The sequence below is a fragment of the Phyllobates terribilis genome, unplaced genomic scaffold (genome assembly GCF_046119375.1).
Source record: "Phyllobates terribilis strain yellow unplaced genomic scaffold, ASM4611937v1 Scaffold_10__3_contigs__length_209671492, whole genome shotgun sequence".
In the NCBI taxonomy this organism is placed as follows: domain Eukaryota; kingdom Metazoa; phylum Chordata; class Amphibia; order Anura; family Dendrobatidae; genus Phyllobates; species Phyllobates terribilis.
In genome coordinates, this window is record NW_027362770.1 from 195357661 (window position 1) to 195384328 (window position 26668).

A 26668-nucleotide genomic window follows, 5' to 3' on the forward strand; every position below is an offset into this window, starting at 1 on the left:
GCTGATTAACAGCAGAAAGGTGAGGATAACACAGAGTCCTAAAGGGAAATGTATAATCCCCAAGTAAGGCGAGGACCACCGCTGGGTCCTAAAGAAAGAGGAATCCTAAAAGGATCAGGGAGATGTTTGTAAGGCCAAATGCAGCAACTGTCACGGAAGTGTCAGAGTTAACAGACAGTCGCCCTGCAGTTGGTTGCAGGAGATCTCTACGTGGGGCCTGGCCGTATCCAATGGCGCCAAAATCGCTGTACTATGACCTTCTGTTGAGAAGTTAAGATCCATCATAGGTTTTGGATTTTTAGCTACAAAAGCCCAGGGGAGGGGGACAAGGACAATCCAGGGGGAGGAGGGGCGGAAAAGGGTGTGACCAACCAAGGGGTTAAGTGCTCCTTTGAGGCCATGTGGCCTTTGTTCACTTCTGAGGGGTTCACAGCGTGCATTGTGTTGGAAGAAACCAGAAACAGCTAACGCCCCACACGTTCCATGTGGCCCAGCTCGAAGGCCGAACATCAAGCTGGTAACTGACTTACGTTTCATCTGCTTATACCTTTTATACTATCACCTGTATTTACATATGTGACCATTGTATATGTATAACCATTGTGTATATAGTGTATTGTCTATGTTACCCTTAAGGTGATTAAATATATAATTTAACCATGGGCTGCTCTTTTATCTCAATCCACAAATCCACATGTCCGTGTTCTCGGCTTAGCTTCACATGCACCAGGGCTGGTTTTGATATAATCCCGTAAATAGATCGAGCTTATATCTAACGAGGAACTTGTGGCAGTTCTACCGGGCTGACAAGGCTCTGTTTCACTGGTGCTAGGGAAAGGGGCCTTTCAGCCTGTCAGGTTGGAAACCCCTTGCTAGTTGGCTCGGTAAGAAGCAAACCTTGTGGGTGTCAAAGTGGCAGGAACTTTGCCGCCTTCCAAATGCTGAAAACCAGTACCCAAAAATAGGGGCAGGTTCTTAGAGTTATTAGATCACCCTTGTGCCATCAAGCATGAGCTTCACATTCAGATTAATTTAAAGCCCTGTAGGCTCTGTGGTGTTGGGAGATGGTGCCCAGCCCAGTTAGTCAGACTAGGGAAGCTGGTCAGAGTGGATTGTATTGGAGCGGAAGAGAGACAAGCCAAAATCTCTCTCTGAGAAAAGACTGCACAGGCCGTGTGAACCAAACTGCAAGTATCAGTGGTTGCTATGGGTGATAGCTATTGTGTTTGACCGGATTGGGACTAGCTCAGCCATGTATGATTAGCCAGGGTATTGGTTGCTTAATAAGCATCTGGACAAAGCTAGGGATTTATGTTTATGGTCTTTGTATGGTACTGTGCAACCAGTGGAAAATAAACATTGCATTGTTTTGATACAAGAAAACAGTGCAGCTGACACTTCAACCTCAAGTCACCTGCTATGAACAGGTAATTACAAGAAGGAAGCTGATGAGAACAAGCCAATAAGCTTAGGATTCTTATCCTCCGAGACGGAGAAGCACAGGAGCTTCCTATGTGTAAAGGAATTATCTCAGACTTTCTGGAGCCAGTAGTCAGTAATGAATATTGGGGTTTGCATTGATCTGACATATATGGAAGATATATTTTCGGCATCATAGCAAAGGGACAAACATAACTCATTCACTCACATCACCGTAGGACTGGCAGAAGTCCACCAACTTAATATCGGTTAGAGGGATGATTCTATTAATGCCATGTTTCATCTCTATAAAAAAGGTAAAATCATGATAGGAAACATGTCAAAAATATCTCTCACCTGGGACCTCCCAGAGGTGAAGATATTTTGAAAGTTGGGAATCTCATAAACTTCTAAAAGACCTAGCACATCCCATAACCAGACCCCATATGAGCTCACCAAGTGGAGATATTTGTATGTAACCTTGATCTAATATAAAGCAGAGTTTGGATTTTGGTCATTTGTAAGTCCTGGAAGGTACAGCTTGCTGTAGTTGGGTCCATTTTCCGAAGAAATACTTCCTTCCGCTAAGCTCTGAGCCATTTCCGTGACATCGGGTTTAGTACTTTTTCTTTTGTTGTCCCTTTTATTTTATGTGATATATACCGTATTGTTTTGTTCCCATTTTGCATCATTTTATATATATTTTATAAATACTGACTACCTTTCCTGATTAAATATCTAAAATGTAATAGCTCTGTTTCCTCTTGCTCTGTAAACCGCATCCCTGAAGCCATACGCTACCTGTGTGTCAGTCGCTGCTATGGACAATAGCTGTTTTATTTAAATAAACTGGGACTAGCTCAGCCATGTATGAGTAGGCAGGGTCTGTTCTGTTTAGTTAGTGACTGGGCAAGGCTAGGGATTTTGTGTTTATGGTTTTGTTTTTCGGTGCAGGTAAACCTGTGGAAATAAATGTCACATTGTTTTGACACAAGAATCCAGTGCCTGTGTGAACGCTGCCTACTGCATAGCGTGAATAGCTACAATTAGTGGAGAATGCAGGCACAGTCTCAAAGAGCAGAGGTGATTACAGTTTAATTCCTTCACGACATCCGCCATATATTTACGGTCCAAGTCAGGAACAGGTGTATGGGGTAGGCTGAGCAACCAGTAGAAATAATCACCACAATGTTTTGACACAAGAATCCAGTGTGTCTGTGAACGCTGGCTACTGCTGAGCATAAATCCCTACAAAATCTTTTGGTAATAAAGTTCTTTGTCTGCTTGAATGGCTTACTTTAGTCTTTTACTGATGTTGCTACAGATCTCTGCTACTGGAAGTGGAAAGGAAGAACAAAGACAAAACAATTTAAATAATAAAAATATGGGAGGAAGAGAAACCAATCACAAACTAAAATGTTTTTATACAAATGCACAAAGCATGGGCAACAAACAAGGAGAATTAGAACTACTAACGCAGGAAAAGAAATATGATGTCATTGGAATCACTGAAACTTGGTGGGACGATACACATGATTGGAATAAAAGGCTAAAAGGATACAACTTATTTGCAAGAAACAGACTTGATAAACGAGGAGGAGGTGTCGCATTGTATGTTAGAAAAGCGTATATCTGCACAGAGATTGAAGCTTCAGAGACTGGGAGTTCTGTGGGAACTGTCTGGGTAAGAATACAAGGAGAGAACAACGGAAAGGACACCATTGTAGGCATTTACTACAGGCCACCTGGGCAAGCTGAAGATATGGATGAACTCTTTATGTATCAAATGACCAAGTTATCAAAAAAATATGACGTAGTGGTCATGGGAGATTTCAACTATCCAGACATTTGTTGGGAATCTCTCTCAAGTAAAACTAACAGGTCAAGCAAATTCTTATCCTCTCTTGCTGACAACTTTATCTTCCAAAAGGTAGGGGAGAAAACAAGGGGATCTGCTACTTTGGATCTAATCCTTATAAACAAGGAGAAAATGGTTGAGGAGGTAAAGGTGGCTGGGACCCTAGGAGGCAGCGATCATGCTATTATAGAATTTTGGATAACTAGAGGAGGAAGACATGTGAAGACTCAAACTTCAAGGTTAGATTTTAGAAAGGCAGATTTTAAGAGACTCAGAAAGAGAATAGGAGGGATCCAATGGCTGGATGTCCTTAAGGACAAAAATGTCCAGGAAGGATGGGAAATTTTTAAAAATGAGATTCTCAAAGCACAATCGTTAACAATCCCGAAAAGTAGGAAGAATGGGAAGCATTTAAGGAAACCAGGATGGATGAACACAGAACTTAAACACATGCTAAAAAGAAAGAAAGAAATGTTTATTAAATGGAAAGAGGGAGGCATATCTAAAGAAGATTATAATGCAGTCTGCAGATCCTGCAGGGCATGTATCAGGTTAGCTAAAGCTGACAATGAATTAATGCTTGCAAGAGATGTCAAAAGCAATAAAAAAGGATTTTGGGGGTATGTCAAAAGTAAAAGAAAAGTCAAAGATGCTATAGGATTTTTACAGGATAAAAATGGAGAAATGGTAAGAGAGGATGTTGAGAAGGCCAAACTTTTTAATTCCTATTTTGCATCTGTTTTCTCTCAGAAAGAAAATGTAACATCAACTGATCTTCACTGTCCTTTTAAAGGAATAGAAGAATCCAAGTTATCTGTAAACAGAAAGATTGTGAGGGAATATTTAGCTAACATAAATGAGTTCAAGTCTCCAGGTCCAGATGAATTACACCCCAGAGTACTGAAGGAGATCGTAGAAGAAATTTTAGAACCACTCTCCATAATCTTTGAAAATTCTTGGAGAACAGGAGAAGTCCCAGAAGACTGGAGAAGAGCAAATGTTGTTCCTATCTTCAAAAAGGGGAAGAAGGTGGACCCAGGGAACTATAGGCCGGTGAGTCTGACTTCTATACCAGGAAAGATCTTTAAACAAATTATTAAACAACATGTATGTAAGTACCTGGATAAGAATGAAGTGATTAACCAGAGTCAGCATGGGTTTATAACTAACAAGTCATGTCAGACTAACTTAATTTCCTTCTATGACAGAATCACTGACTGGGTGGATCAGGGAAATGCTGTAGATATAGTATATCTTGACTTCAGCAAAGCATTTGACAAAGTATCTCACACCATCCTTATTGAAGAAATGACCAAGTATGCAATGGACCAGGCAACTGTTAGGTGGATTCATAACTGGCTTAGTGATCGGACTTAAAGGGTGGTTGTAAATAGCTTCACATCCAGCTGGATGAATGTCTCAAGTGGGGTACCACAGGGCTCCGTCCTGGGACCTGTATTGTTCAACATCTTTATCAATGATTTAGATGAAGGAATTGAGGGTAAACTGATTAAATTTGCTGATGACACAAAGCTAGGAGGGATAGCTAATACTAGAGAAGAGAGAGAGAGGATTCAAAAAGACCTAAATAAACTGGAGCAGTGGGCAGCAACCAACAGAATGGTTTTTAACAGGGAAAAATGCAAAGTACTACATCTGGGCAATAAAAATGAAAAAAGCATATACAGAATGGGAGGAATAGAGCTAAGCAACAGTACATGTGAAAAAGACTTAGGTATACTAATAGATCATAGACTGAACATGAGTCAACAGTGTGATGCAGCAGCAAAAAAGGCAAATACAATTCTGGGATGTATTAACAGAAGCATACAGTCTAGATCACGTGAAGTCATTATCGGTCTTTACTCCTCTTTGGTCAGACCTCATCTGGAATACTGTGTACAGTTTTGGGCACCACATTTTAAAAAAGACATTGACAAACTGGAGCAAGTTCAGAGAAGAGCGACCAGAATGGTGACTGGTCTGCAAACCATGTCCTATGAGGAACGGTTACAGGATCTGGGAATGTTTAGCTGCAAAAAAGAAGACTGAGAGGAGACTTAATAGCTGTCTACAAATATGTCAAGGGCTGTCACATTGTAGAAGGATCATCTTTATTCTCATTTGCACAAGGAAAGACTAGAAGCAATGGGATGAAACTAAATGGAAGGAGACACAGATTAGATATTAGAAAAAACTTTTTGACAGTTAGGGTGATTAATGAGTGGAACAGGCTGCCACGAGAGGTGGTGAGTTCTCCTTCAATGGACGTCTTCAAACAGAGGCTGGACAGACATCTGTCTGAGATGATCTAGTGAATCCTGCTTTGAGCAGGGGGTTGGACCAGATGACCCAGGAGGTCCCTTCCAACTCTACCATTCTATGATTCTATGATTCTTGTCTGCATCCTGCTTGTTACCTTTTTCTTTTGCTATTTGTCTTTCTTTGCTGATCTTTAGGGTCTCTTTTGTTAACCATGGCTGAGGGGGTCTGTCCTGCCTCTTGTTTATTGTCTTACTGACTTCAGTAATAATAGTCTTTGTATCTAATATATATAATCGTCTTATCCCGTCTGTCTGTCTGTCCAGGAAATCCCGCGTCGCTGATTGTTCCGGCCGCTCATCTGCCGCACGGAGGTCAGCGGCGATGCAGCCGGGAGATGACCGGCGCTAGCCTCTCATCTCCCGGCTGCTCGCAGCAGAAGTACCGCGACCGGCGGCGGCGCTGACCTCCATGCGGCTACCATCGGGAGATCAGCGGCTAGGGCCGCTGATCTCCTGACGGCAAGTGTGAAGGGAGGACCGGGGAGCGGCGCCGCCGGTCGGGATACTTCGGCTGCGAGCAGCCGGCCATCTCCCGGCTCCTCGCAGCGGATGTACCCGCACAGGCAGCTAGCCGCTCATCTACCGGCTGCTCGCAGCAAAAGTACCCCGACCGGCGGCGCCGCTGACCTCCATGCTGCTACCGTCAGCTAGGGCCGCTGATCTCCCGACAGCAAGTGTGAAGGGAGGACCGGGGAGCGGCACCGCCAGTCGGGATACTTCGGCTGCAAGCCACTGCCCACTCCTCACTAATACGATTTGCTGATTGGTCGCGGCCGGCGGCCACGAACAATCAGCGATATTGGCGCCAAATTTAAACACCGCTCTGCTGATTGGTCGCGGCCGCCGGCCGTGACCAATCAGCGATTTTGGCGTTAAATTTAAACACCGCTCTGCTGATTGGTCGCGGCCGCCGGCCGTGACCAATCAGCGATTTTGGCGTCAAATTTAAACACCGCTCTGCTGATTGCGCCCGGTCGGCCGCATACATATTCTAGAATACCCGATGCGTTAGAATCGGGCCACCATCTAGTGTGTTCAGGCTTTCTTTCATCAGTGTCCAGTAAATTGGTTGTGCAGACCGTTCCAAAAAACTTCAGGTATGTTGGTGAAATCAAAGTTGTCTAGTCCATTTGCGCAGCTTGACTTTAATATTTACTTTCAAAAATTTGTGATCAGTTCCACAGTCAGCTCCTGGCCTTGTTTTCATGGTAATGATTGACGACCTCCATATTTAGCGAACACATATGTAGTCAATCTGATTCTTGAAGGCCCCATTCAGTGGTGTCCATGCGTAAAGTCTCCGTTTGTGATTTTGGAAGAAGGTGTTCATGATGGACAGTTGATCTGTTGTACAAAAGTCAATGAATCCCCCTCCCCCACCTCATTTCATTCATCAAGTCCAAAGTTTCCAACAAGGTTTCCATGTTTGCTGTGGCCTACTTTGGCATTCAAGTCTCCCATAATAATGAATAAGTCTTGTTTTGGCGTCTTGTCGATTTCCTCTTTAACTTGATCGGAGTATAGTACAATGTCCTCCTCCACGGCATCTGTTGTTGGTGAGTAGACTTGTATGACTGTGACATGGATTGGCGCTCCTTGTAGGCGTATCGAGGTGACTCTATCAGTGACTGCAATGTACTTCAGAACAGTGCTGACCAATCTTCAGTTGAGAATAAAAGCAACACCAATTCATCCTCGGCTGTCGCTGCCAGAATAGTAGACCCAATGTTCGTTTAACTGGAAACGTCCATCTTAATTAGCTAATTCCGAGTATGTCGAGTCCTGTTCTATCTATTTCAGCTTTAACCATGCTGAGTTTGCCTTGGTTCATTTTTCGTACTTTCCAAGTTCTCTGCAGCTTGTGGTCTTCTCTTTCGACCAAGCACCAAGATGTCCTTGCGGCTTTGATCCTGGCGCTTCATGAGCATTGATCATACTCAGGTTGACCATAAAGACATAAACAAATAAAACAACCAACCTGAAAATTCTCCCAAAAGAAGGATGTAAAACCGCTAAAAGAAGTGATTGTTCTTCCACTATTACAGACTATTCAGTATGTGGAGGTCATTTGGACATTACTAAGGCTCTCTTTGTGTTAAAGAGCTTGAAATGGGTTGGATACAGTCCTAGGAGATCTCAGAGTGTTACACACATCTTTTCAGGGCAATAGGAAAACTTTTTCAATTCGGGATCAATCGATTCATGCCAAATTAATTAATTTATTTATTTTTTTGCCAGAAATCAGTCAGATAGAACCTATAGCTAATTTGGGGAAATTCACTCATCTACAGTATTAGAAACACGATAAATACATAGACTCATGTATTGAAGGATAGATAGACAGATATTACCTCCAATATAAAAGACAAATCATTACTCTATGACTTAAATAATCATATAAATATCATAAAAACAAGGAAATAATTGCTTATCGTGCAAATGATAAGAAACACGTGGCAATCCATGGTCAATTTGAATATTATTTTATCCAGTATTTTTCATATAATCACTGTATAAGTTGCTAACTGATGACACACACATGGACTTAAGGTGCCAAATGCTTTGATAATGTCTGCGTCAAATATTCGTTAATATCTGCGCAACGGAAAGACGAAATTCATAGTTTTAAGGTTTAAGATAGACTTAAGTCCATCGAGTTCAATCTATAGCCTAACATGTTGACTGTGACTGGATTCCCCAAATGTATCCCATCGGGCTCTTAGGAAGCGGTTACACTGTGTTTCAGCTCCTTATCTTTGTTCTAGACTTATTTGCTAAAGAAAAATACTAAATACAAAAGTAACTATTAATTTAAATCTAATTTAAAGTTTTCTCCAGCATGTTATGTGCTGAGGGGTTAATTGGCCATGACAGGGTTGTTGTTTTTTTGTGAGTGTCTGTAAGAGATGGGCGGGACGGATAATCACCATATCTCCACCACAATGGTGTGGTTTCGCAGTTAAGTCGAGCCACTGAGATTTTTTTCTCTGTCTGTGAATCTGGAGACCAGAGAGCTCCGGAGAGGTGTTTATGTGCAACTGTGATGGACTCTGTTGATTGTACCCTGAGAAGTCGTATCCCCGCAGGCATATGGACTGGGCTATACGTTATCCTTTTGTTTCCCGGTTTGGCCAGAAAGGCCGTGTTTATTTTGTTGAACCATGCACTGGTCTATGCAGTGATTTAAATAAACCAGCAGAAGAAATGTTCCTGTGTCTACCTCTGTGAGCAGCCAAGTGAGTCGCATTAACACAGGTGGTGCTTCGAATGCGGGCAACATTCCAGGAACATGTTTAGCTGCTACAGAGAACGCTATTTGTCCTGGGTAAAGGCAGTCAGCCAGCAAGAGATGGAGGAGCTGATCAAGCACCTGGTCCAAAGCCAACAGCAGCAGCACCAGTAGTAGCTCCAGCAGCAAGCCCAGCAGGAAACAACTAAACTCTTGACCGGGAGAGACTTCCGCCAGGGCAGAGGTGCTGGCGCCGTATTTGGCATGTGAACTCCAAAAGGTGTATTATGACTTGGCACTGGTGAATGCCATGGAATATGCCAAATTAAAGACCAAACTCTTGGCACGCCTGGGAGTAGCTATGTCGGTTAGAGCCCAATGAGTCCACCACTGGGTATATGCCTGCAACAAACCCCCTCGCTCGCAGATGTTTGACTTGCTGCATCTAGTCAAGAAGTGGTTGCAGCCAGAGTCTTCCACTCCTGCCCATATGGTCGAGCGTGTGGTGATGGACAGATTCATTTACTTCCTTCCCTGACCCGTACTGACATGGGTTGCTCAGGGCGACCCTCAGAATCCGGAACGCAGATGACCTGGTTGGTCTAGTAGAGAGGCACCAGGTTGTCGAGAAATAACTAGGGAAAGAGGACACCATCACTTTCCCTGTACTGGAATACCCAAAGAGGGGAGACTAAAGCCATAAATGGGGGGTGCTCAAGTTTCACTGTGGGTCCACCAAAAGCAGCTGTTAAAGATGTGATCTGTTGGCGATGTCACAATCCTGGACACGTAGCCGCCCGGTGTCACATGTCCCCTGAATCGATGGACTGCAACATAAGGTGGCGTTGTTCCTATTACGCCTATACGGACTGTAGTGTGCATTGTCAACACGGTGAGAGGCCACAGGCGTGTACTGTGTCGGTTAATGGAATAATGGTACTTGTTCTATTGGACTTGGGAAGTTTGATTACCCTGATTAGTGCTACACTTCCCCACTAGTTGATTCCTGACAAATTTGTGGGCAATCGCTGTATACATGGAGATGTCAAGGACTACTCTGTGGCCAGAGTAACCATGGGAACAGACTGCGGTACTAGGTCCCATGAGGTTGGGGTAGTCAAGGAATTAACTCGGCGAGGTTACTTATAAGGTCCACCAGCCATGACGAAGGAAGCCTCACCAAGTATACCATGTAAACTTGCTCAAGCTGTGGTGAGATCGAGAATCACTGGAAGCCCCTTGCCTGGGAGCTCGTCCCAAAGCCAAAGTGGAGGATGTCACGATTATGGAGACTCTATCGCCGGCCCAGAAGCAACAGTGTCAAGAACTGCTGCAGCGGAACCGTGACCTATTCTTGGAGTTGCAGGGGCACCACGCACATGTGGTGGAGCATTATGTTCTGACAAAGCCGCATATAAGGGTGAATCTTAAGCCATGTAGGATTCCTGAAACACCCCGTGAGGTAATCTCAAATGAGGTGAAGAGAATGCTATAAGTCGGCGTTATAGAGGAGTCCAAAAGCGGAAGGTCAAGTCCCATCGTCCTTGTCCCGAAGCCCGACGGTGAGTGGCGGTTTTGCAATGACTACCGCAGGCTAAAATAAGTATCCAAATGTGACACATACCTGATGCCCCGGGTCAATGAACTCATTGAGAGGCTTGAACCTCTGAGGTACATTACCACAATCAACCTGAGGATGGGCTACTGGCAAATCCCCGTCTCCCAGAGTGCCAATGAGAAAGCGGCCTTCTCAAAACCTGATGGGTGCTTTCAATACACCAGAATGCCTTTTGGACTACAGGGTGCCCCAGCCACCTTCCAGAAAGCCATGGATCAGATCCTAGCTGTCACGGGAGTGTCAGGTTTGACAGACAGTCATACGGGGTCCAGCTGTAGAAAGTCGCTGTTTGGCCTTGCAAACATATTCCTGATCCTTTCATTATCCCGCTCTCTCTAGGACCCAGCAGTGATCCTCACCTTGCTTGGGGATTTACCTTTAGGACTCAGCGGTGATCCTCACCTTCTGCTGCTAATTACCACACCCTTGCTGTATCCTTAAATACACTCAGTTTCTCTAGAGAGTTGCTGGTGATAGAGAGTTTCTTATCTATTCAGGCCTGGAATTCTAGTAGCCAGCTAGAATTTTCTTGGAGTTCCTTCGTGGATTGTTGCCTTGTTTTCCCCAGTGTCATCTTTAAGCTAAGTGTATTCCCCTGTTTGTTTCCCTTGTGTGTACTTTAGTTTGCAGTGGGGCTGACTACTGCTCACCCCCCCCCCAACCTATATAGGCTCCTACTCGGCGTTAGGAGCAGAACCTATATAGGGTCCATAGGGGAGTCAGGGTTTGTCATTAAACGCTGGGTTCTCCCCATACCCAGCGTGATTCTAGCTCCCTATAGGAAGTATGCCGCAGCCTACCTCGATGACATAGTGATCTTCAGCCCAGACTGGGGTTGTCATCTACCAAAAGTGCAGGCTATTCTGGATGCTCTGAGGAAGGCAGGGTTTACCATAAATCCAAAAAAGTGCCATGGGGAAGGAAGAGGCCAAATACTTAGGCTACATTGTCGGGAGAGGCAAAATCAAGTCACAAGTAAACAAGGTCGAGGCAATCCAGAAATGGCCGCAACCACTTTCCACGAAGTAGGCAAGAGCATTTCTTGGTATTGTGGGATATCCCAAATTTTGGCATGAATGCTGCACCACTGACGGAGCTCCTTAAAGGCACCAAATCGATGATAGCCAAATGGACTTCTGAAACAGAAATGGCATTCCAAGAGCTGAAACTGGCCCTATGTAAACAGCCAGTTCTGGTCGCACCGGACTTTAGTAAAGAATTCGTGGTCCATATGGATGTTTCAGAAGTCAGGTGGTTGGGAGCCGTGCTGTCTCAAGAGATAAATGGTGAAGAACATCCCATCTTGTATCTGAGTCGTAAGCTCTCTTCCTGGGAGAAAAAATATGCCATTGTCAAGAAAGACTGCTCACGCTGAAGTATTGCCTATTGGGCTATAGATTTACACTAGTGTCAGACCATGCACCTCTGAGATGGTTAAGATAGAAGGGTAAGAATGCCAGGGTGACTAGGTGGTTCTTAGGCCTCCAGGACTTTAGTTTCCATGTAGAACAGAGATTCAGGAAGTTGCACGGTAACCGATGCCCTCTCCAGAGTGTACTGAGATGGGTTAATTGGTTATGACAGGGTTGGTTTTTTTGTGACTGGCTGTAAGAGATGCTCACCATATCTCCACCCCAAGGGTGTGGTTCGGCAAGTTAAATGCCCTGCCACTGAGTTTTTTCTCTGTGTATGTGTCTGAAGGCCAGAGAGCTCCAGAGAAGTGTTTATGAGCAACTGTGCTGGACTCTCTGTTGCTTGTACCCTGATTGGGCGGACTCCCGCATCCATGTGGGCTGTGCAATATGTTATATTTTTGTTTCCTGGTTTTGCCAGGAAGGCCATGTTTATTTTTTTGAACCCTGCATTGGTTTATGCCATGATTTAAATAAACCAGCAGAAGAAACATTCCTGTGTCTACCTCTGTGACCAGCTGAGTGTTACGGATCCGGGTGGTGGAACCTCTGAGCTGTGATACAAGGAGAGACCAGAGGGGCGTAACTAAGTGCCTACCGAAAAAAGTTTGTTTGCAAAGTTTTCAAATTTTATTCATAGTTAATCAGACCCACGAATGCAGATACATAGATTCAACGTTTCGGCCTATAATGGCCTTTTTCAAGGTATCTGTATATATAAAACAAAAAACAAAAATCAGTATACTACAAGAAAATATAATGACGTATACAGAGACATTTTTTTTTTTTTTTTAAATTATATCCAATCATTTTACATATGTCATAACATCAGCTTACAATATGTAAATGTAACAAAAAGAATGTCTAGGCAATTATCTACATTTATCAAAATATAGTATTACATGTAATTCATATATATCATATTATTAAATAGTATTGCATTATATAGCAACAATAGGGGTTGAGGTCAAAATTCCATCAAGAATAACAATCAAAAATTCATCAAAAAAATTCATCAAAAGATCATCCAAATTCATCAATAGTTCATCAAAAGAAAATTCCTTTAAAGACTTCAGAAGGAATTCTCAAAACATCCAGAAGAGAATCATAGAACAGAAATTCCAAAAGGAAATCAAGAAAAGCAATTCCACTGGATAATTCAAATGTCTCCATGCTAAAAGCCTTATGTACAGTGGTGGCCAAAAGTATTGGCACCCCTGCAATTCTGTCAGATAATACTCAGTTTCTTCCTGAAAATGATTGCAATCACAAATTCTTTGGTCTTATTCTCTTCATTTAATTTGTCTTCAGTAAAAAAACACAAAAAGAATTGTCCTAAAGCCAAATTGGATATAATTCCACACCAAACCTAAAAAAGGGGGTGGACAAAAGTATTGGCACCGTTTGAAAAATCATGTGATGCTTCTCTAATTCGTGTAATTTCCAGCACCTGTAACTTACCTGTGGCACCTAACAGGTGTTGGCAATGACTAAATCACACTTGCAGCCAGTTAACATGGATTAAAGTTGCCTCAACCTCTGTCCTGTGTCCTTGTGTGTACCACATTGAGCATGGAGAAAAGAAAGAAGACCAAAGAACTGTCTGAGGACTTGAGAAACCAATTTGTGAGGAAGCATGAGCAATCTCAAGGCTACAAGTCCATCTCCAAAGACCTGAATGTTCCTGTGTCTTCCGTGCGCAGTGTCATCAAGAAGTGTAAAGCCCATGGCACTGTGGCTAACCTCCCTAGATGTGGACGGAAAAGAAAAATTGACGAGAGATTTCAACGCAAGATTGTGCGGATGGTGGATAAAGAACCTCGACTAACATCCAAACAAGTTCAAGCTGCCCTGCAGTCCGAGGGTACAACAGTGTCAACCCGTACTATCCGTCGGCGTCTGAATGAAAAGGGACTGTATGGTAGGATACCCAGGAAGACCCCACTACTTACCCCGAGACATAAAAAAGCCAGGCTGGAGTTTGCCAAAACTTACCTGAGAAAGCCGAAAACGTTTTGGAAGAATGTTCTCTGGTCAGATGAGACAAAAGTAGAGCTTTTTGGGAAAAAGCATCAACATACAGTGTACAGGAAAAAAAAGAGGCATTCAAAGAAAAGAACACGGTCCCTACAGTCAAACATGGCGGAGGTTCCCTGATGTTTTGGGGTTGCTTTGCTGCCTCTGGCTCTGGACTGCTTGACCGTGTGCATGGCATTATGAAGTCTGAAGACTACCAACAAATTTTGCAGCATAATGTAGGGCCCAGTGTGAGAAAGCTGGGTCTCCCTCAGAGGTCATGGGTCTTCCAGCAGGACAATGACCCAAAACACACTTCCAAAAGCACTATAAAATGGTTTGAGAGAAAGCACTGGAGACTTCTAAGGTGACCAGCAATGAGTCCAGACCTGAATCCCATAGAACACCTGTGGAGAGATCTCAAAATGGCAGTTTGGAGAAGGCACCCTTCAAATATCAGGGACCTGGAGCAGTTTGCCAAAGAAGAATGGTCTACAATTCCAGCAGAGCATTGTAAGAAACTCATTGATGGTTACCGGAAACGCTTGTTCGCAGTTATTTTGGCTAAAGGTTGTGCAACCAAGTATTAGGCTGAGGGTGCCAATACTTTTGTCTGGCCCATTTTTGGAGTTTTGTGTGAAATGATCAATGATTTGATTTTTGCTTCATTCTCTTTTGTGTTTTTTCCTTGCAAGCAAATTAAATGAAGATAATAAGATCAAAGAATTTGTGATTGCAAGAAACTGAGTATTATCTGACAGAATTGCAGGGGTGCCAATACTTTTGGCCACCACTGTATGTAAGTAAGTAAAAAACTATCCCAGTAATAAATGGCATTTCCATGAGGATAGGGAATAGAAGGAAATAATGTCCAGAAATAGGGATATTAGAAATGAAGATATTAAAATAAAAAGATATTACCTGGTGGTTATGGGGTCCCGTTATCCAAGCGTGCGGTCCGAATGATAGCCGCTGTGTAAAGCCATGTCCTCACCGCTTTAAGTGCGCGCCAGAAAGGGGCTTGTTGTGAGCTCATTTCCGGTGCGTGAATAAACATAATAGAGGTTAGTGCGCAGGCGCGAGCCGACTCGCGACGGAAAAGAACGAGGAAAGCCGATATAAAGAGGCGCATGCGCAGTGACGCATATAGGAAATAGCGCTATCGCCGTGGACAAAGATAAGAGTGATACAAGGGGACAATAAAGGGGAGAGAAAAGATATTAAAGGGGAGAAAAAAGGGGGGAAAAAGACAGGGAAAAGAGCTCTGTATACGTCATTATATTTTCTTGTAGTATACTGATTTTTGTTTTTGTTTTATATATACAGATACCTTGAAAAAGGCCATTATAGGCCGAAACGTTGAATCTATGTATCTGCATTCATGGGTCTGATTAACTATGAATAAAACTTGAAAACTTTGCAAACAAAAAATTATTGAGTGCCGGAGTTATTATTGACTTTTGTGATACCCTATTACTCCTGAGCACCATCCAATAAAACAGTGAGTACCCAATCTATTTACACTAAGTGCCTATCCGGACCGACCCTGGCAACACGGCGGCTTAGTCGACTCCGTGAACCCAGGAGGGACCGGGAAGGTGAACCAGGTGCCACTCTGGGACCGACCTTGTGTGAGAGCAGGTGACTCCCACGGGACTGATGGCCATATCCGACAGGCACAGGAGATGAGCACGGCTGGAAGACAGGCAGGTGATGCGGGTAGTCAAGCAGGCAGGCACGGCAGATAGACAGGCAGGCGGGCACGGCTGATAGACAGGCAGGCGGGCATGGCTGATAGACAGGCTGGCGGAGACGGCTGATAGACAGGCTGGTGGGCACGGTTGATAGACAGGCTGGCGAGCACGGCTGATAGGCTGGCGGGCACGGCTGATAGACAGGCTGGTGGGCACGGCTGATAGGATGGCGGACACAGCTGATAGACAGGCTGGCGGGGACGGCTGATAGACAGGCTGGTTGGCACGGCTGATAGACAGGCTGGCGGGCACGGCTGATAGACAGGCTGGCGGGGACGGCTGATAGACAGGCTGGTGGGCACGGCTGATAGGCAGGCGGGCACGGCTGATAGACAGGCAGGCGGGCACGGCTGATAGACAGGCAGGCGGGCACGGCTGATAGACATGCTGGTGGAGACTGCTGATAGACAGGCAGGCGGGCACGGTTGATAGACAGGCTGGCAGGCACGGCTGATAGACAGGCTGGCGTGCGCGGCTGATAGGATGGCGGGCACGGCTGATAGACAGGCTGGCGGGGACAGCTGATAGGATGGCGGGCACAGCTGATAGACAGGCTGGTGGGCACGGCAGATAGACAGGATGGCGGGCACGGCTGATAGACAGGCTGGCGGGGACAGCTGATAGGATGGCCGGCACGGCTGATAGACAGGCTGGTGGGCACGGCATATAGACAGGCTGGTGGGCACGGCTGATAGACAGGCTGGTGGGCACGGCAGATAGACAGGATGGCGGGCACGGCTGATAGACAGGCTGGCGGGGACGGCTGATAGACAGGCTGGTGGGCACGGCTGATAGACAGGCTGGCGGGCACGGCTGATGGACAGGCTGGCGGGCACGGCTGATAGACAGGCTGGCGGGCACTGGAACCTGAGGGCTTGAGAGAGTGTTAGCACACAAACAACAACTTTGCACAGGCACCTCCATTATGGAGGAGGTGCCTTAAGTAGGGGCAGTCATCTGGCCATTGGTTGGGGCTTTTTAGGACGGCGCGCGCGTCCCCTTTAAGAGGAAGGGAGCTTGTGTGCGTGCGCCCTAAGTACAGAGACCGGGGATCTGCGCGCAGTGCGAACACCCCGGACAGACACTGTGATGAGGCCGGGAGGAAGAGCGGGGAACGCCGGACTGGGGCCGCGGTGGTGAGTAGATCGGCGTCTCTGTCGGCCAGGAGGCAGAGACGCCGACGCTACACTGAGTGAGTCGCATTACCACACCACACACAAGAAAAACACAGATAGACCGGTGTAAATTCGAGTAATTCTACTAATATCCTACACAAATCATAATGTGCAAGTGCAAAAATTCATTCATGAAATAATTGATGTTATACGTAATAAATTTCTATTATTATAACAACTTAAATACCATCCACGATTCACAGGTTATAAAATGATCCCTCCGTATACAGGAGTGGGCAAGTCATCAAATGCCAGTGCAGAAAGTAGGAGACGTGATTTGATATTGATAGACAGATATTAGATAGTCTGGATGTATTACTGGCTGGAAGGTCTCATTTTGTCATTCAAATTTATATATAAATATATATATATATATATATACTTTCAGCACAAGATCGGCAGCAGCTAAGTCCCCCCTGAAATTAGGAACGTCCTCCCTGAGGACTGACATCTACCCCAAGACCTGGGACCCTGAGGCCATGCCGGAGCTCGGCTGTAAGGTAATGTGCGGAGCCCCTATGACGTGTGGCTGGAGGACATGGGACAGGAGGGGTCACGTATCTTCTTCTATCTTCTGTAGAAAGTTCTTGTCTCGGACACATCCAGCGAGTTCTTGACAATTGTCAGCATCTTCTCCGAGATGGTCAGGGGGCACGAGGTAAAGAAGATATGGCGTCTCCAGAACCCAACTCTTTGGCAGGAGTTTCAGTGGTACGTCCGCTCTTCACCCTCACATCTGGTGGAAGGTTAATATGTGCCCCATAAAGCGAGGGGTAGATTATTAGAGACAGTGCTGTACCAGGATGCCCCAACCCATGGTATCTCCATTTCTTCATTACTGAGGACGCTCCAAGTATCAGTGATCCTAATGCTTCACGTTTACTTCTTTTTTGTCATTTTCTTTCTTATTTTTAAGGCAAAAGGAACAGATGAAAAAAGTCAATCAGGGATGGGATGTGAAGGAACGGCATTTGTTTCATGGCACAGACAGCACGCACGTCGATGCCATCTGTGATCAGAATTTTGATTGGCGCATCTGTGGCACCCATGGTACCCAGTATGGACAAGGTAGAAAGCAGCATCCAAAAAAATTTGGGTATTACCAGAGAGATTTCCTTGGGGGTGTATACTTTTTCCTCCTTCTGACACCGACCAATCATGAGCATGCAGGAACACCACCCCCACAATAGCAATGACAATCAGTCTGCTTTCCTCACTGCCGAGTGATGATGTGCTGGAGAACAGCAGAGCTGGGTTTAATTAACAGCTTTCAGCTTTTACCTCCAGCAGTCAGTATGGAGGAGGGACAGCACTGCAGAGATGGCAGCACTATACTTTCTTTGGCAATGCTAATGTGTATTTCATCCTGTTCATTTAAATTTAAGAGGAGAGCTACTAAAAGTGTTTGTATTGAAACTGAACTGATCTTCTGAAGTACTGCCCCTTCCCCCCACACTGACTGCTGGAGACGAAAGCTTAAGCTTTTAGTTAATCACACTCAGGTCTGCTGTGCTCCAGCACCTGTCACCATGCTGCAGTGAGGAGAGCAGACTGTCTATGCTGTCATGTTCTTCTTTCTCCAGTGTGTTGCTGCTTCAGCATCATAAAGAGTAAGACGTTCACGCCGTCAGTGAAATCTCTCTGGACTTAATGACGACATCTCAAAGAAGTTAAATGTATAAAGTCATCATTCTCCCCATAGGAAGCTACTTTGCCCGACACGCCTTATACTCCCATAAATTCTCCATTCCAACTCCTAGCGGGACACGCGTGATGTTCATAGCTCGCGTGCTGGTGGGAGACTACATAACAGGACACCCCCACATGAAGCGTCCACCACTGAGACCTGGGAGCAGCTCGCGGTACTTTGACTCCTGTGTGAACAACATCATCAAACCCTCCATCTTTGTGGTGTTCGAGAAGCATCAGATCTACCCGGAACATCTCATAGAATATGAGGAAGAGCAGAAAATACCCTAAAAGGCTAAAGGTAGAACTGGCAATGACATTACATCTCCACAACCAACCACATCAGAATAGTAGACTATAAAGCCAATGCGCCCCTGCAGCTTCAGGCCAGTGGGCACCGGGTGCCCTTTTTTACCATGCACAGCACTTGTCCTTCCACTAGATGTAAAGTTTTCTGGACTATATCCTCTCTGCTCTCAAACATCTGAATTTTGGTCCTTCTCGTTTGAGCAGACCTGGCACAAAACCTCAACCAGCCCTCATACAATATCCCCTTCACCAACACCCCCTGAATATTGTCTAACAATGTTATCCCAAGGAAAAGGATCACTACGAAGACGGATAAAAATATATATATTTTTTATTTCATCGGTTTAAAATGAGGACAACCAAGATTGGAAATAAAGGCGATTCCGACGCGTTTCTGGCATGCTGTCCTTAGCCGTATGACTATGACAGGTGCGTATAGGACAGAATTGTTTTGCGGATTTGTGGGGTTGATGTTCTAAATTGTTTCCCTTTCCCAACCCCCTCCGCTTCTGAAGAATGCTCTCCACAATGGATAGACGTTCTAGATCAGGGTTCCCCAACTCCAGTCCTCAAGGCCCACCAACAGGTCATGTTTTCAGGATTTCCTTAGTATTACACAGGTGATAATTGCATCACCTGCACAGGCAATAATTCCATCACCTGTGCAATACTAAGGAAATCCTGAAAACATGACCTGTTGGTGGGCCTTGAGGACTGGAGTTGGGGAACCCTGTTCTAGATGATGGGCGTGATACGGAACCTGTACTGGTTTTCTTATATTGCCACTTATAGACTTTTTAGTTAAGATAATCTTGCAGATCACATTGGTATTTATGGATCTTTAGATCCTGTATTTCTTTTCCTGACTTAGATCAGCATCCAGATCTTTATTAAATTTACTAAACTCTTCAGGTGTTCATCGAGTTTGTATTTTAATTTTCAAAACATCAATTTCCCCTTCTATGGTTTCCAAGGTTTTCCAAGTGTTGAGCGATACCTTCCGATATCGGGAAATATCGTATCGGATTGGATCGGACCGATACCCAAAAAGTATCGGATATCGCCGATTCCGATACCGGAAACCAATGCAAGTCAATGGGACAGAAATATCGGAATAAAAATAAACCCTTTCTTTCCTTGTAGGTTAATTCTACATGAAGGAAAACAACTAAGAATAATGTAGAATGTATTACGCGAAAAGCCGGCAATTCATCAGCGGCATACACCGGTACCCGACAATTTACAACAGAAAGAATAGACCTTCACACATAGATTAGATAGATAGAAACATGTCAGTCACATATATATGAAGTACAGTGACAGTGTTGCTTACTGTACTTGTCATTTAGTGTAAGGGATTTATTAAAAAAAATAATAGTGTTTTCATGCACTGTCTCTTTAAAAAAGCCGGCCGGCAATTCAGCTGCGGTACCCGACAATTTATAACAGAAAGAATAGAGCATCACACATAGATTAGATAGATAGAAACATGTCAGTCACATATATATATATAATTGTCTTATCCCGTCTGTCTATCTGTCTTTCTGTCTGTCTGTCTGTCTGTCCAGGAAATCCCGCGTCGCTCATTGGTCCGGCAGCGGCCAATCAGCGCCGCGGGATTTCTGAAAAAGATGGCGGCCGTTAGCGGCTCATCTGCGGGACGGAGCTCAGCGGCGATGCAGCCGGGAGATGACCGGCGCGAGGCGCTCATCTCCCGGCCGGTACCAGCAGAAGGACCTCGACCGCCGGACCCATCTGCGGGACGGAGATGCAGCCGGGAAATGAGCGGCGCGAGGCGCTCATGTCCCGGCCGGTAGCAGCGGAAGCACCGCCAGCGTCGCTGGCCTCCATGCGGAAGGGAGGACCGGGGAGCGGCGCTGCGGGTCGGGATACTTCTGCTGCGAGCGCCCGCTCATGTCCCGGGTTCTCGCAGCAGAAGTACCCGCACAGGCAGCGCCGCTCCCCGGTCCTCACCAAGACAATTCGATGATTGGTCGCGGTCTTCGGACCCGACCAATCACTGATCTTACCGCAAAAGTTAAACACCGCTGTGCTGATTGGTCGTGGACGCTGCCCACGACCAATCACCGATTTGGGCGCCAAATTTAAATATCGGCCGCGACCAATCACCGATCTTGGCTCCACATTTAAACACCGCTGTGCTGATTGGTCGTGGACGCTGCCCGCGACCAATCACCGATTTGGGCGCCAAATTTAAATATCGGCCGCGACCAATCACCGATCTTGGCTCCACATTTAAACACCGCTGTGCTGATTGGTCGCGGCCGATATTTAAATTTGGCGCCCAAATCGGTGATTGGTCGCGGGCAGCGTCCGCAACCAATCAGCACAGTAGTGTTTAACTTTGGCGGCAAGATCAGTGATTGGTCGCGGGCCAAGATTGCAACCAATCACCGATGCGGCACATTTAAATAGCGGCCGCGACCAATTGGATGTCAGCGCCGCTCCCCGGTCCTCCCTTCACACCCTAGCCGCATGGATGTCAGCGGCGCTGCCTGTGCAGATACTTCTGCTGTGAGAACCAGGGACAGGAGCGGGCGCTCGCAGCAGAAGTATCCCGACCCGCAGCGCCGCTCCCCGGTCCTCCCTTCACACCCTAGCAGCTGATGTCCCCACAGTATCCGCATGGTGTTACAAAGGTCCGGACATTTGTGTTAAAAATCGTTGATTGGTCGCTGACGCTGCCCGCGACCAATCACCGATTTGGGCGCCAAATTTAAATATCGGCCGCAACCAATCACCGATCTTGGCTCCACATTTAAACACCGCTGTACTGATTGGTCGCGGACGCTATTTAAATGTGGCGCCAAAATGGGTGATTGGTCGCCGACGCTGGGCGCGACCAATCAGCACAGCGGTGTTTAAATGTGGAGCCAAGATCGGTGATTGGTCGTGGCCGATATTTAAATTTGGCGCCCAAATCGATGATTGGTCGCGGGCAGCGCCAGCGAACAATCAGCGATTTTGAAGACAAATGTCCAGACCTTTGTAACACCATGCGGATACTGTGGGGACATCAGCGGCTAGGGTGTGAAGGGAGGACCGGGGAGCGGCGCTGCGGGTCGGGATACTTCTGCTGCGAGCAGTCGCTCATGTCCCGGGTTCTCGCAGCGGAAGTACCCGCACAGGCAGCGGCGCTCCCCGGTCCTCACTAATACGATTCCGCTCCCCGGTCCTCACCAATACGATTCGCTGATTGGTCGCGCTCTCCGCACGCGACCAATCAGCGATCTTGGCGCTAAAGTTAAACACCGCTCTGCTGATTGGTCGCGGCCGCTGCCCGCGAACAATCACCGATTTGGGCGCCACATTTAAATAGCGGCCGCGACCAATCACCGATCTTGCGGCCACATTTAAACACTGCTGTGCTGATTGGTCACGGACTCCAGACGCGACCAATCAGCGAGTTGGCGCCAAATTTAAACAACGCTCTGCTGATTAGTCGCGGACGCCAGACGCGTCCAATCAGCGAGATTGGCGCCAAATTTAAACAACGCTCTGCTGATTAGTCGCGGACGCCAGACGCGTCCAATCAGCGAGATTGGCGCCAAATTTAAACAGCGCTCTGCTGATTGGTCGCGGACTCCAGCCGCGACCAATCAGCGAGATTGGCGCCAAATTTAAACAACGCTCTGCTGATTGGTCGCGGACTCCTGCCGCGACCAATCAGCGATTTTGGCCCCAAATTTAAACACCGCTCTGCTGATTGATCGCGGTCGCTGGCCGAGATCAATCAGCAATATTGGCACAAAATTTAAACACCGCTCTGCTGATTGGTCGCAGGTGCCGGCCGTGACCAATCAGCAGTATTGGCGCCAAATTTAAACCCTGCTCTGCTGATTGGTCGCGGGTGCCGGCCGCGACCAATCAGCAGTATTGGCGCCAAATTTAAACCCCGCTCTGCTGATTGGTCACGGTTGCCGGCCGCGACCAATCAGCGATTTTGGCGCCAAATTTAAACACCGCTCTGCTGATTGGTCGCGGCCGGCGATTGCGACCAATCAGCATTATTGGCGCCAAATTTAAACCCCGCTCTGCTGATTGGTCGCGACCGCCGGCCGCCACCAATCAGCGATTTTGGCGCCAAATTTAAACCCCGCTCTGCTGATTGGTCGCGGTTGCCGGCCGCGACTAATCAGCATTGTTGGCGCCAAATTGCCGGCCACGACTAATCAACATTATTGCCGCCAAATTTAAACACCGCTCTGCTGAATGGTCGCGACCGCCGGCTGCAACCAATCAGCATTATTGGCGCCAAATTTAAACACCGCTTTGCTGATTGGTCGCGACCGACGGCCGCAACCAATCAGCATTATTGGCGCAAAATTTAAACCTCGCTCTGCTGATTGGTCACGTTCGCTGGCCGCAACCAATCAGCATTGTTGGCGCCAAATTGCCGGCCGCGGCTAATCAACATTATTGCCGCCAAATTTAAACACCGCTTTGCTGAATGGTCGCGGCCGTGACTAATCACCATTATTGGCGCCAAATTTAAACACCGCTTTGCTGATTGATCGCGACCGCCGGCCGCGACCAATCAGCATTATTGGCGCAAAATTTAAACCCCGCTCTGCTGATTAGTCACGACCGCCGGCCGTGACCAATCAGCGATATAGTCGCCAAATTTCAACACCGCTTTGCTGATTGGTCGCGGTTGCCGGCCGCGACCAATCAGCGATTTTAGCGCCAAATTTAAACACCGCTCTGCTGATTGCGCCCGGTCTGCTGCATACATATTCTAGAATACCCGACGCGTTAGAATCGGGCCACCATCTAGTATATAATAAGTACAGTGACAGTGTTGATTACTGTACTTGTCATTTAGTGTTAAAATAAAGGATTTATTAAAAAAAAAATTGGCGTGGGGTTCCCCGTAATTTTAGTCTCTAGCGGAGGTTAAGCAGATGGCTGGGGAGATGTTTGAAGCCTGGGAAGGGGGTAATACCCACGGAGCTTCCCAGGCTACTAATATCAGCCCCCAGCTAAATACCTAGCCTTCACTAGCTATTAAAATGGGGGACCCTCAAAAAAATGACGTGGGGTCCCCCCCTATTTTAATAGCTAGCAAAGGCTAGGCAGACAGCTGGGGGCTGATATTAATAGCCCAGGAAGGGTGCTATGAATATTGGCCCCCCTCCCAGGCTAGAAACACCACCCGTCAGCTGCCCCAGAAATGGCGCATCCATAGGATGCGCCAATTCTGGCACTTAGTCTCGCTCTTCCCACTGCCCTGTAGTGGTGGCAGTGGGGTAATAGGGCTGGGGTTGATGTCAGCTTACCCCCATTACTAACCCCATAGTCAAAGTTAAAAAAAAAACACAAACACCCAGAAAAAAGTCCTTTAATTGAAATAAAGACACAATTCTTTATTGTTCTAAATTAAACCATACTTACCATCACGCCCATTCCAGCTGAAGCCAACGATCTCCTGCAATAAAAGTAAAATAATAAACCAACCTCATCCTTACCTTCTCATGGTTCCCACGACAGCTTCAGCTCTGCTACATTGACATGACAGGCTGGATCGCAGCCGAAAGCTGCCATCCAGCCTGTCATCCCGCAGAAACTGAGAAGCGCAGGCATGCTTGCGCTCCTCTGTGTCTCGCTGTGTCAGATGATGACATGTGGGATAGGACACAGCATTTCATGTTTCTTCCTTCCTTAGTACACTACCTCTTCAGCCCTACCACTCATTCGTCCGGGACTATAGCTAAGCCTAATGACTCCATCATCCTCTGGGATTTCCTGTTCACTTCAGCAGTGCACCCGGGACAAGCCACCTGCCCTTCACGTGATTCCAAGTCCACAGACTGAGATGTCAGAAGACAAGGCCCTCTCCTTGGTACCTGCATAGAGCCTTAGGCTCCAGACCTTAAAGGAATGTCTACAAGGAATATCAGTACTGCCTCAAACGATTGTCACATGCTGCAATAGCAACCCACAGCACCCGAACCTGACCTTGTCATTGCACTTCCCAATCTGACCCACTAGCAGCAAGTGCCCACCTTTTACTAACACTAGTCCCCACCCACTAGGCTAGTTCTACCATTAACAATGTCCTATCCTATAGACTAAACCTGTTGTCCTTATTCTATGTCCTATACCATTGCTAAACCACTTACTATATAAACAGTACTTATATTATCCTTAATCTAATCCTGTACTATGCACTACTCAAATTATACATAACACTTTACATTACCATAACATATAAGACACACATCACTGTTCACATTACATGTAAAACCGCATGACATTATACACATAGCGAGATTATTGTCTTCACGGGCAGGAACAGGGTAAGACAATCCACATCCCTACATTCCTACCCTCTTTGAACATGGTCGTCCTTGACCATTCTGGAACCTGGAAGACAACATGTAGCCTATACAATTCACATAAAACCAGTAGTTTCCTCTTCCCAAGGTATAGCGTGTCATTGCCAGTGAGCGCACTGTTCTCGGAATAAAAGAGCTCAAGTTCTTGGGCCCATAAGCCAACATAACAACTGCTCAGGAGTCCTTGAAAGCTTACCAAGTTCTCGTCCTGCACAACACTTTAATTAGGCAGTCCTCTCAGTTAGAACTGCAGAACCAATGTCCATCCGAGACCTTGTTTCCTGTAAAACAATGGCCCTATGGCCCTCACAACAACAGTTGCCCAACAATCTATGGGCAGAGTCCAATTTCTTCAACCTGTTAGGGACATCTGGTTTTCCTTTCTCTACATGGGTCCAGCATGACCCTGATCTCGCAAATTTGGAGACCTTGACACTGAGTGTCCGAGTTCTTTTGCAACTAAAGGCCCATTGGCAAGCACATCAATAGCTCCAGCAGTCCAGGAGCATAGTTCATACAGTCCCTCATCGGTTCTTTAAGACAAGGGTACAGTTCACACAGTCCTGACCCGGCTTGAACATTGGGTTGTCCGTTTCCTCCCTTCACCTTTTGTGAACAACAGTCCCTTCAAATTACACACTGCTGCCCTAGCATCAGGCTTGCAGTCCCTGGGGGCAAAGTTCATGGAAAACAAGAGGTAGAGTTCATGGGGAGATGGGACAGAGTTTATGGGTCAAAAGGGTTTGAGATCCTTAAGTGGTTCACAGTCCCTCAATCCAGCAGGGGGATATGTGTCATAAAAATATTAAGAAAATAATAAGGATTTCTCTCTCCCTTCTGAAACCCCTCATTCCCCATCCTCTATACTGTTTGTCAGAAGAGCAGAGCTGACAATCTATGGAGCTGTCTGTATGCAAATTAGCACTGAAAGGAGAAGTGGCTAATAGGCAGATGCTAGCACAAATGGAGCTACTAACTCAATTAACATGTGAGTGTTTTCCTGTGGCACAGGCCTGTGATAAATTTACAACTAGGTGAGAAGGTTGTAGTCCCGGACTTCAAAAGAATCCAACAGAAATCTGCAGTCTGTCCAGCATCGACATGAAATATGGAATATCTGACGTTAATAATGGGACCCATATTTTTAGTGGCAGGGTCAGCAAAGGAACAATATGCATAATTTTCCATAGCTGTATGCCCCTCCAGTGAGCGGTAAAGCAAAAGTACAAAATAACAGACCGCAGCAATGTCATGTGTGGTCTCTAAGGAAAGGTAAATTCATAATGGAAAATATGGTATCACTTTCGGTCTTCTGCGATCAACCATTGAGAAGTTAACGCAGAAGCCAGGTATTTTAATAAAAATATGAAGGCTGGAGCCCAGCCCACGTGATGTCATCACAGGGGGTGTGTGGACAGGTTTACCCTTTCTACATAAAAGGCTCAGCCTTGGATGAGGTATAGATTCTATAAGCAAAGTATCCCGTTCGATAATGGTCAAATCAAG

The 26668-nt window shown here is 46.1% G+C and overlaps 1 protein-coding gene across 2 annotated transcripts in view; it reads left to right on the forward strand.

The window, feature by feature from the left end:
* The window catches only part of LOC141164849 (uncharacterized), a 61219-nt gene extending 41841 nt beyond the window's left edge, over nucleotides 1-19378 (forward strand). For both annotated transcript variants that reach the window (XM_073650471.1, XM_073650472.1), the window contains exons 10-13: nucleotides 17194-17305; nucleotides 17386-17516; nucleotides 17722-17873; nucleotides 18508-19378. In XM_073650471.1, coding sequence (XP_073506572.1) covers nucleotides 17194-17305; nucleotides 17386-17516; nucleotides 17722-17873; nucleotides 18508-18785 — 673 coding nt within the window. In that variant the 3' untranslated portion in view covers nucleotides 18786-19378. The remainder of the gene's footprint in view (nucleotides 1-17193; nucleotides 17306-17385; nucleotides 17517-17721; nucleotides 17874-18507) is intronic.
* The last annotated feature ends 7290 nt before the right edge of the window (nucleotides 19379-26668 follow it).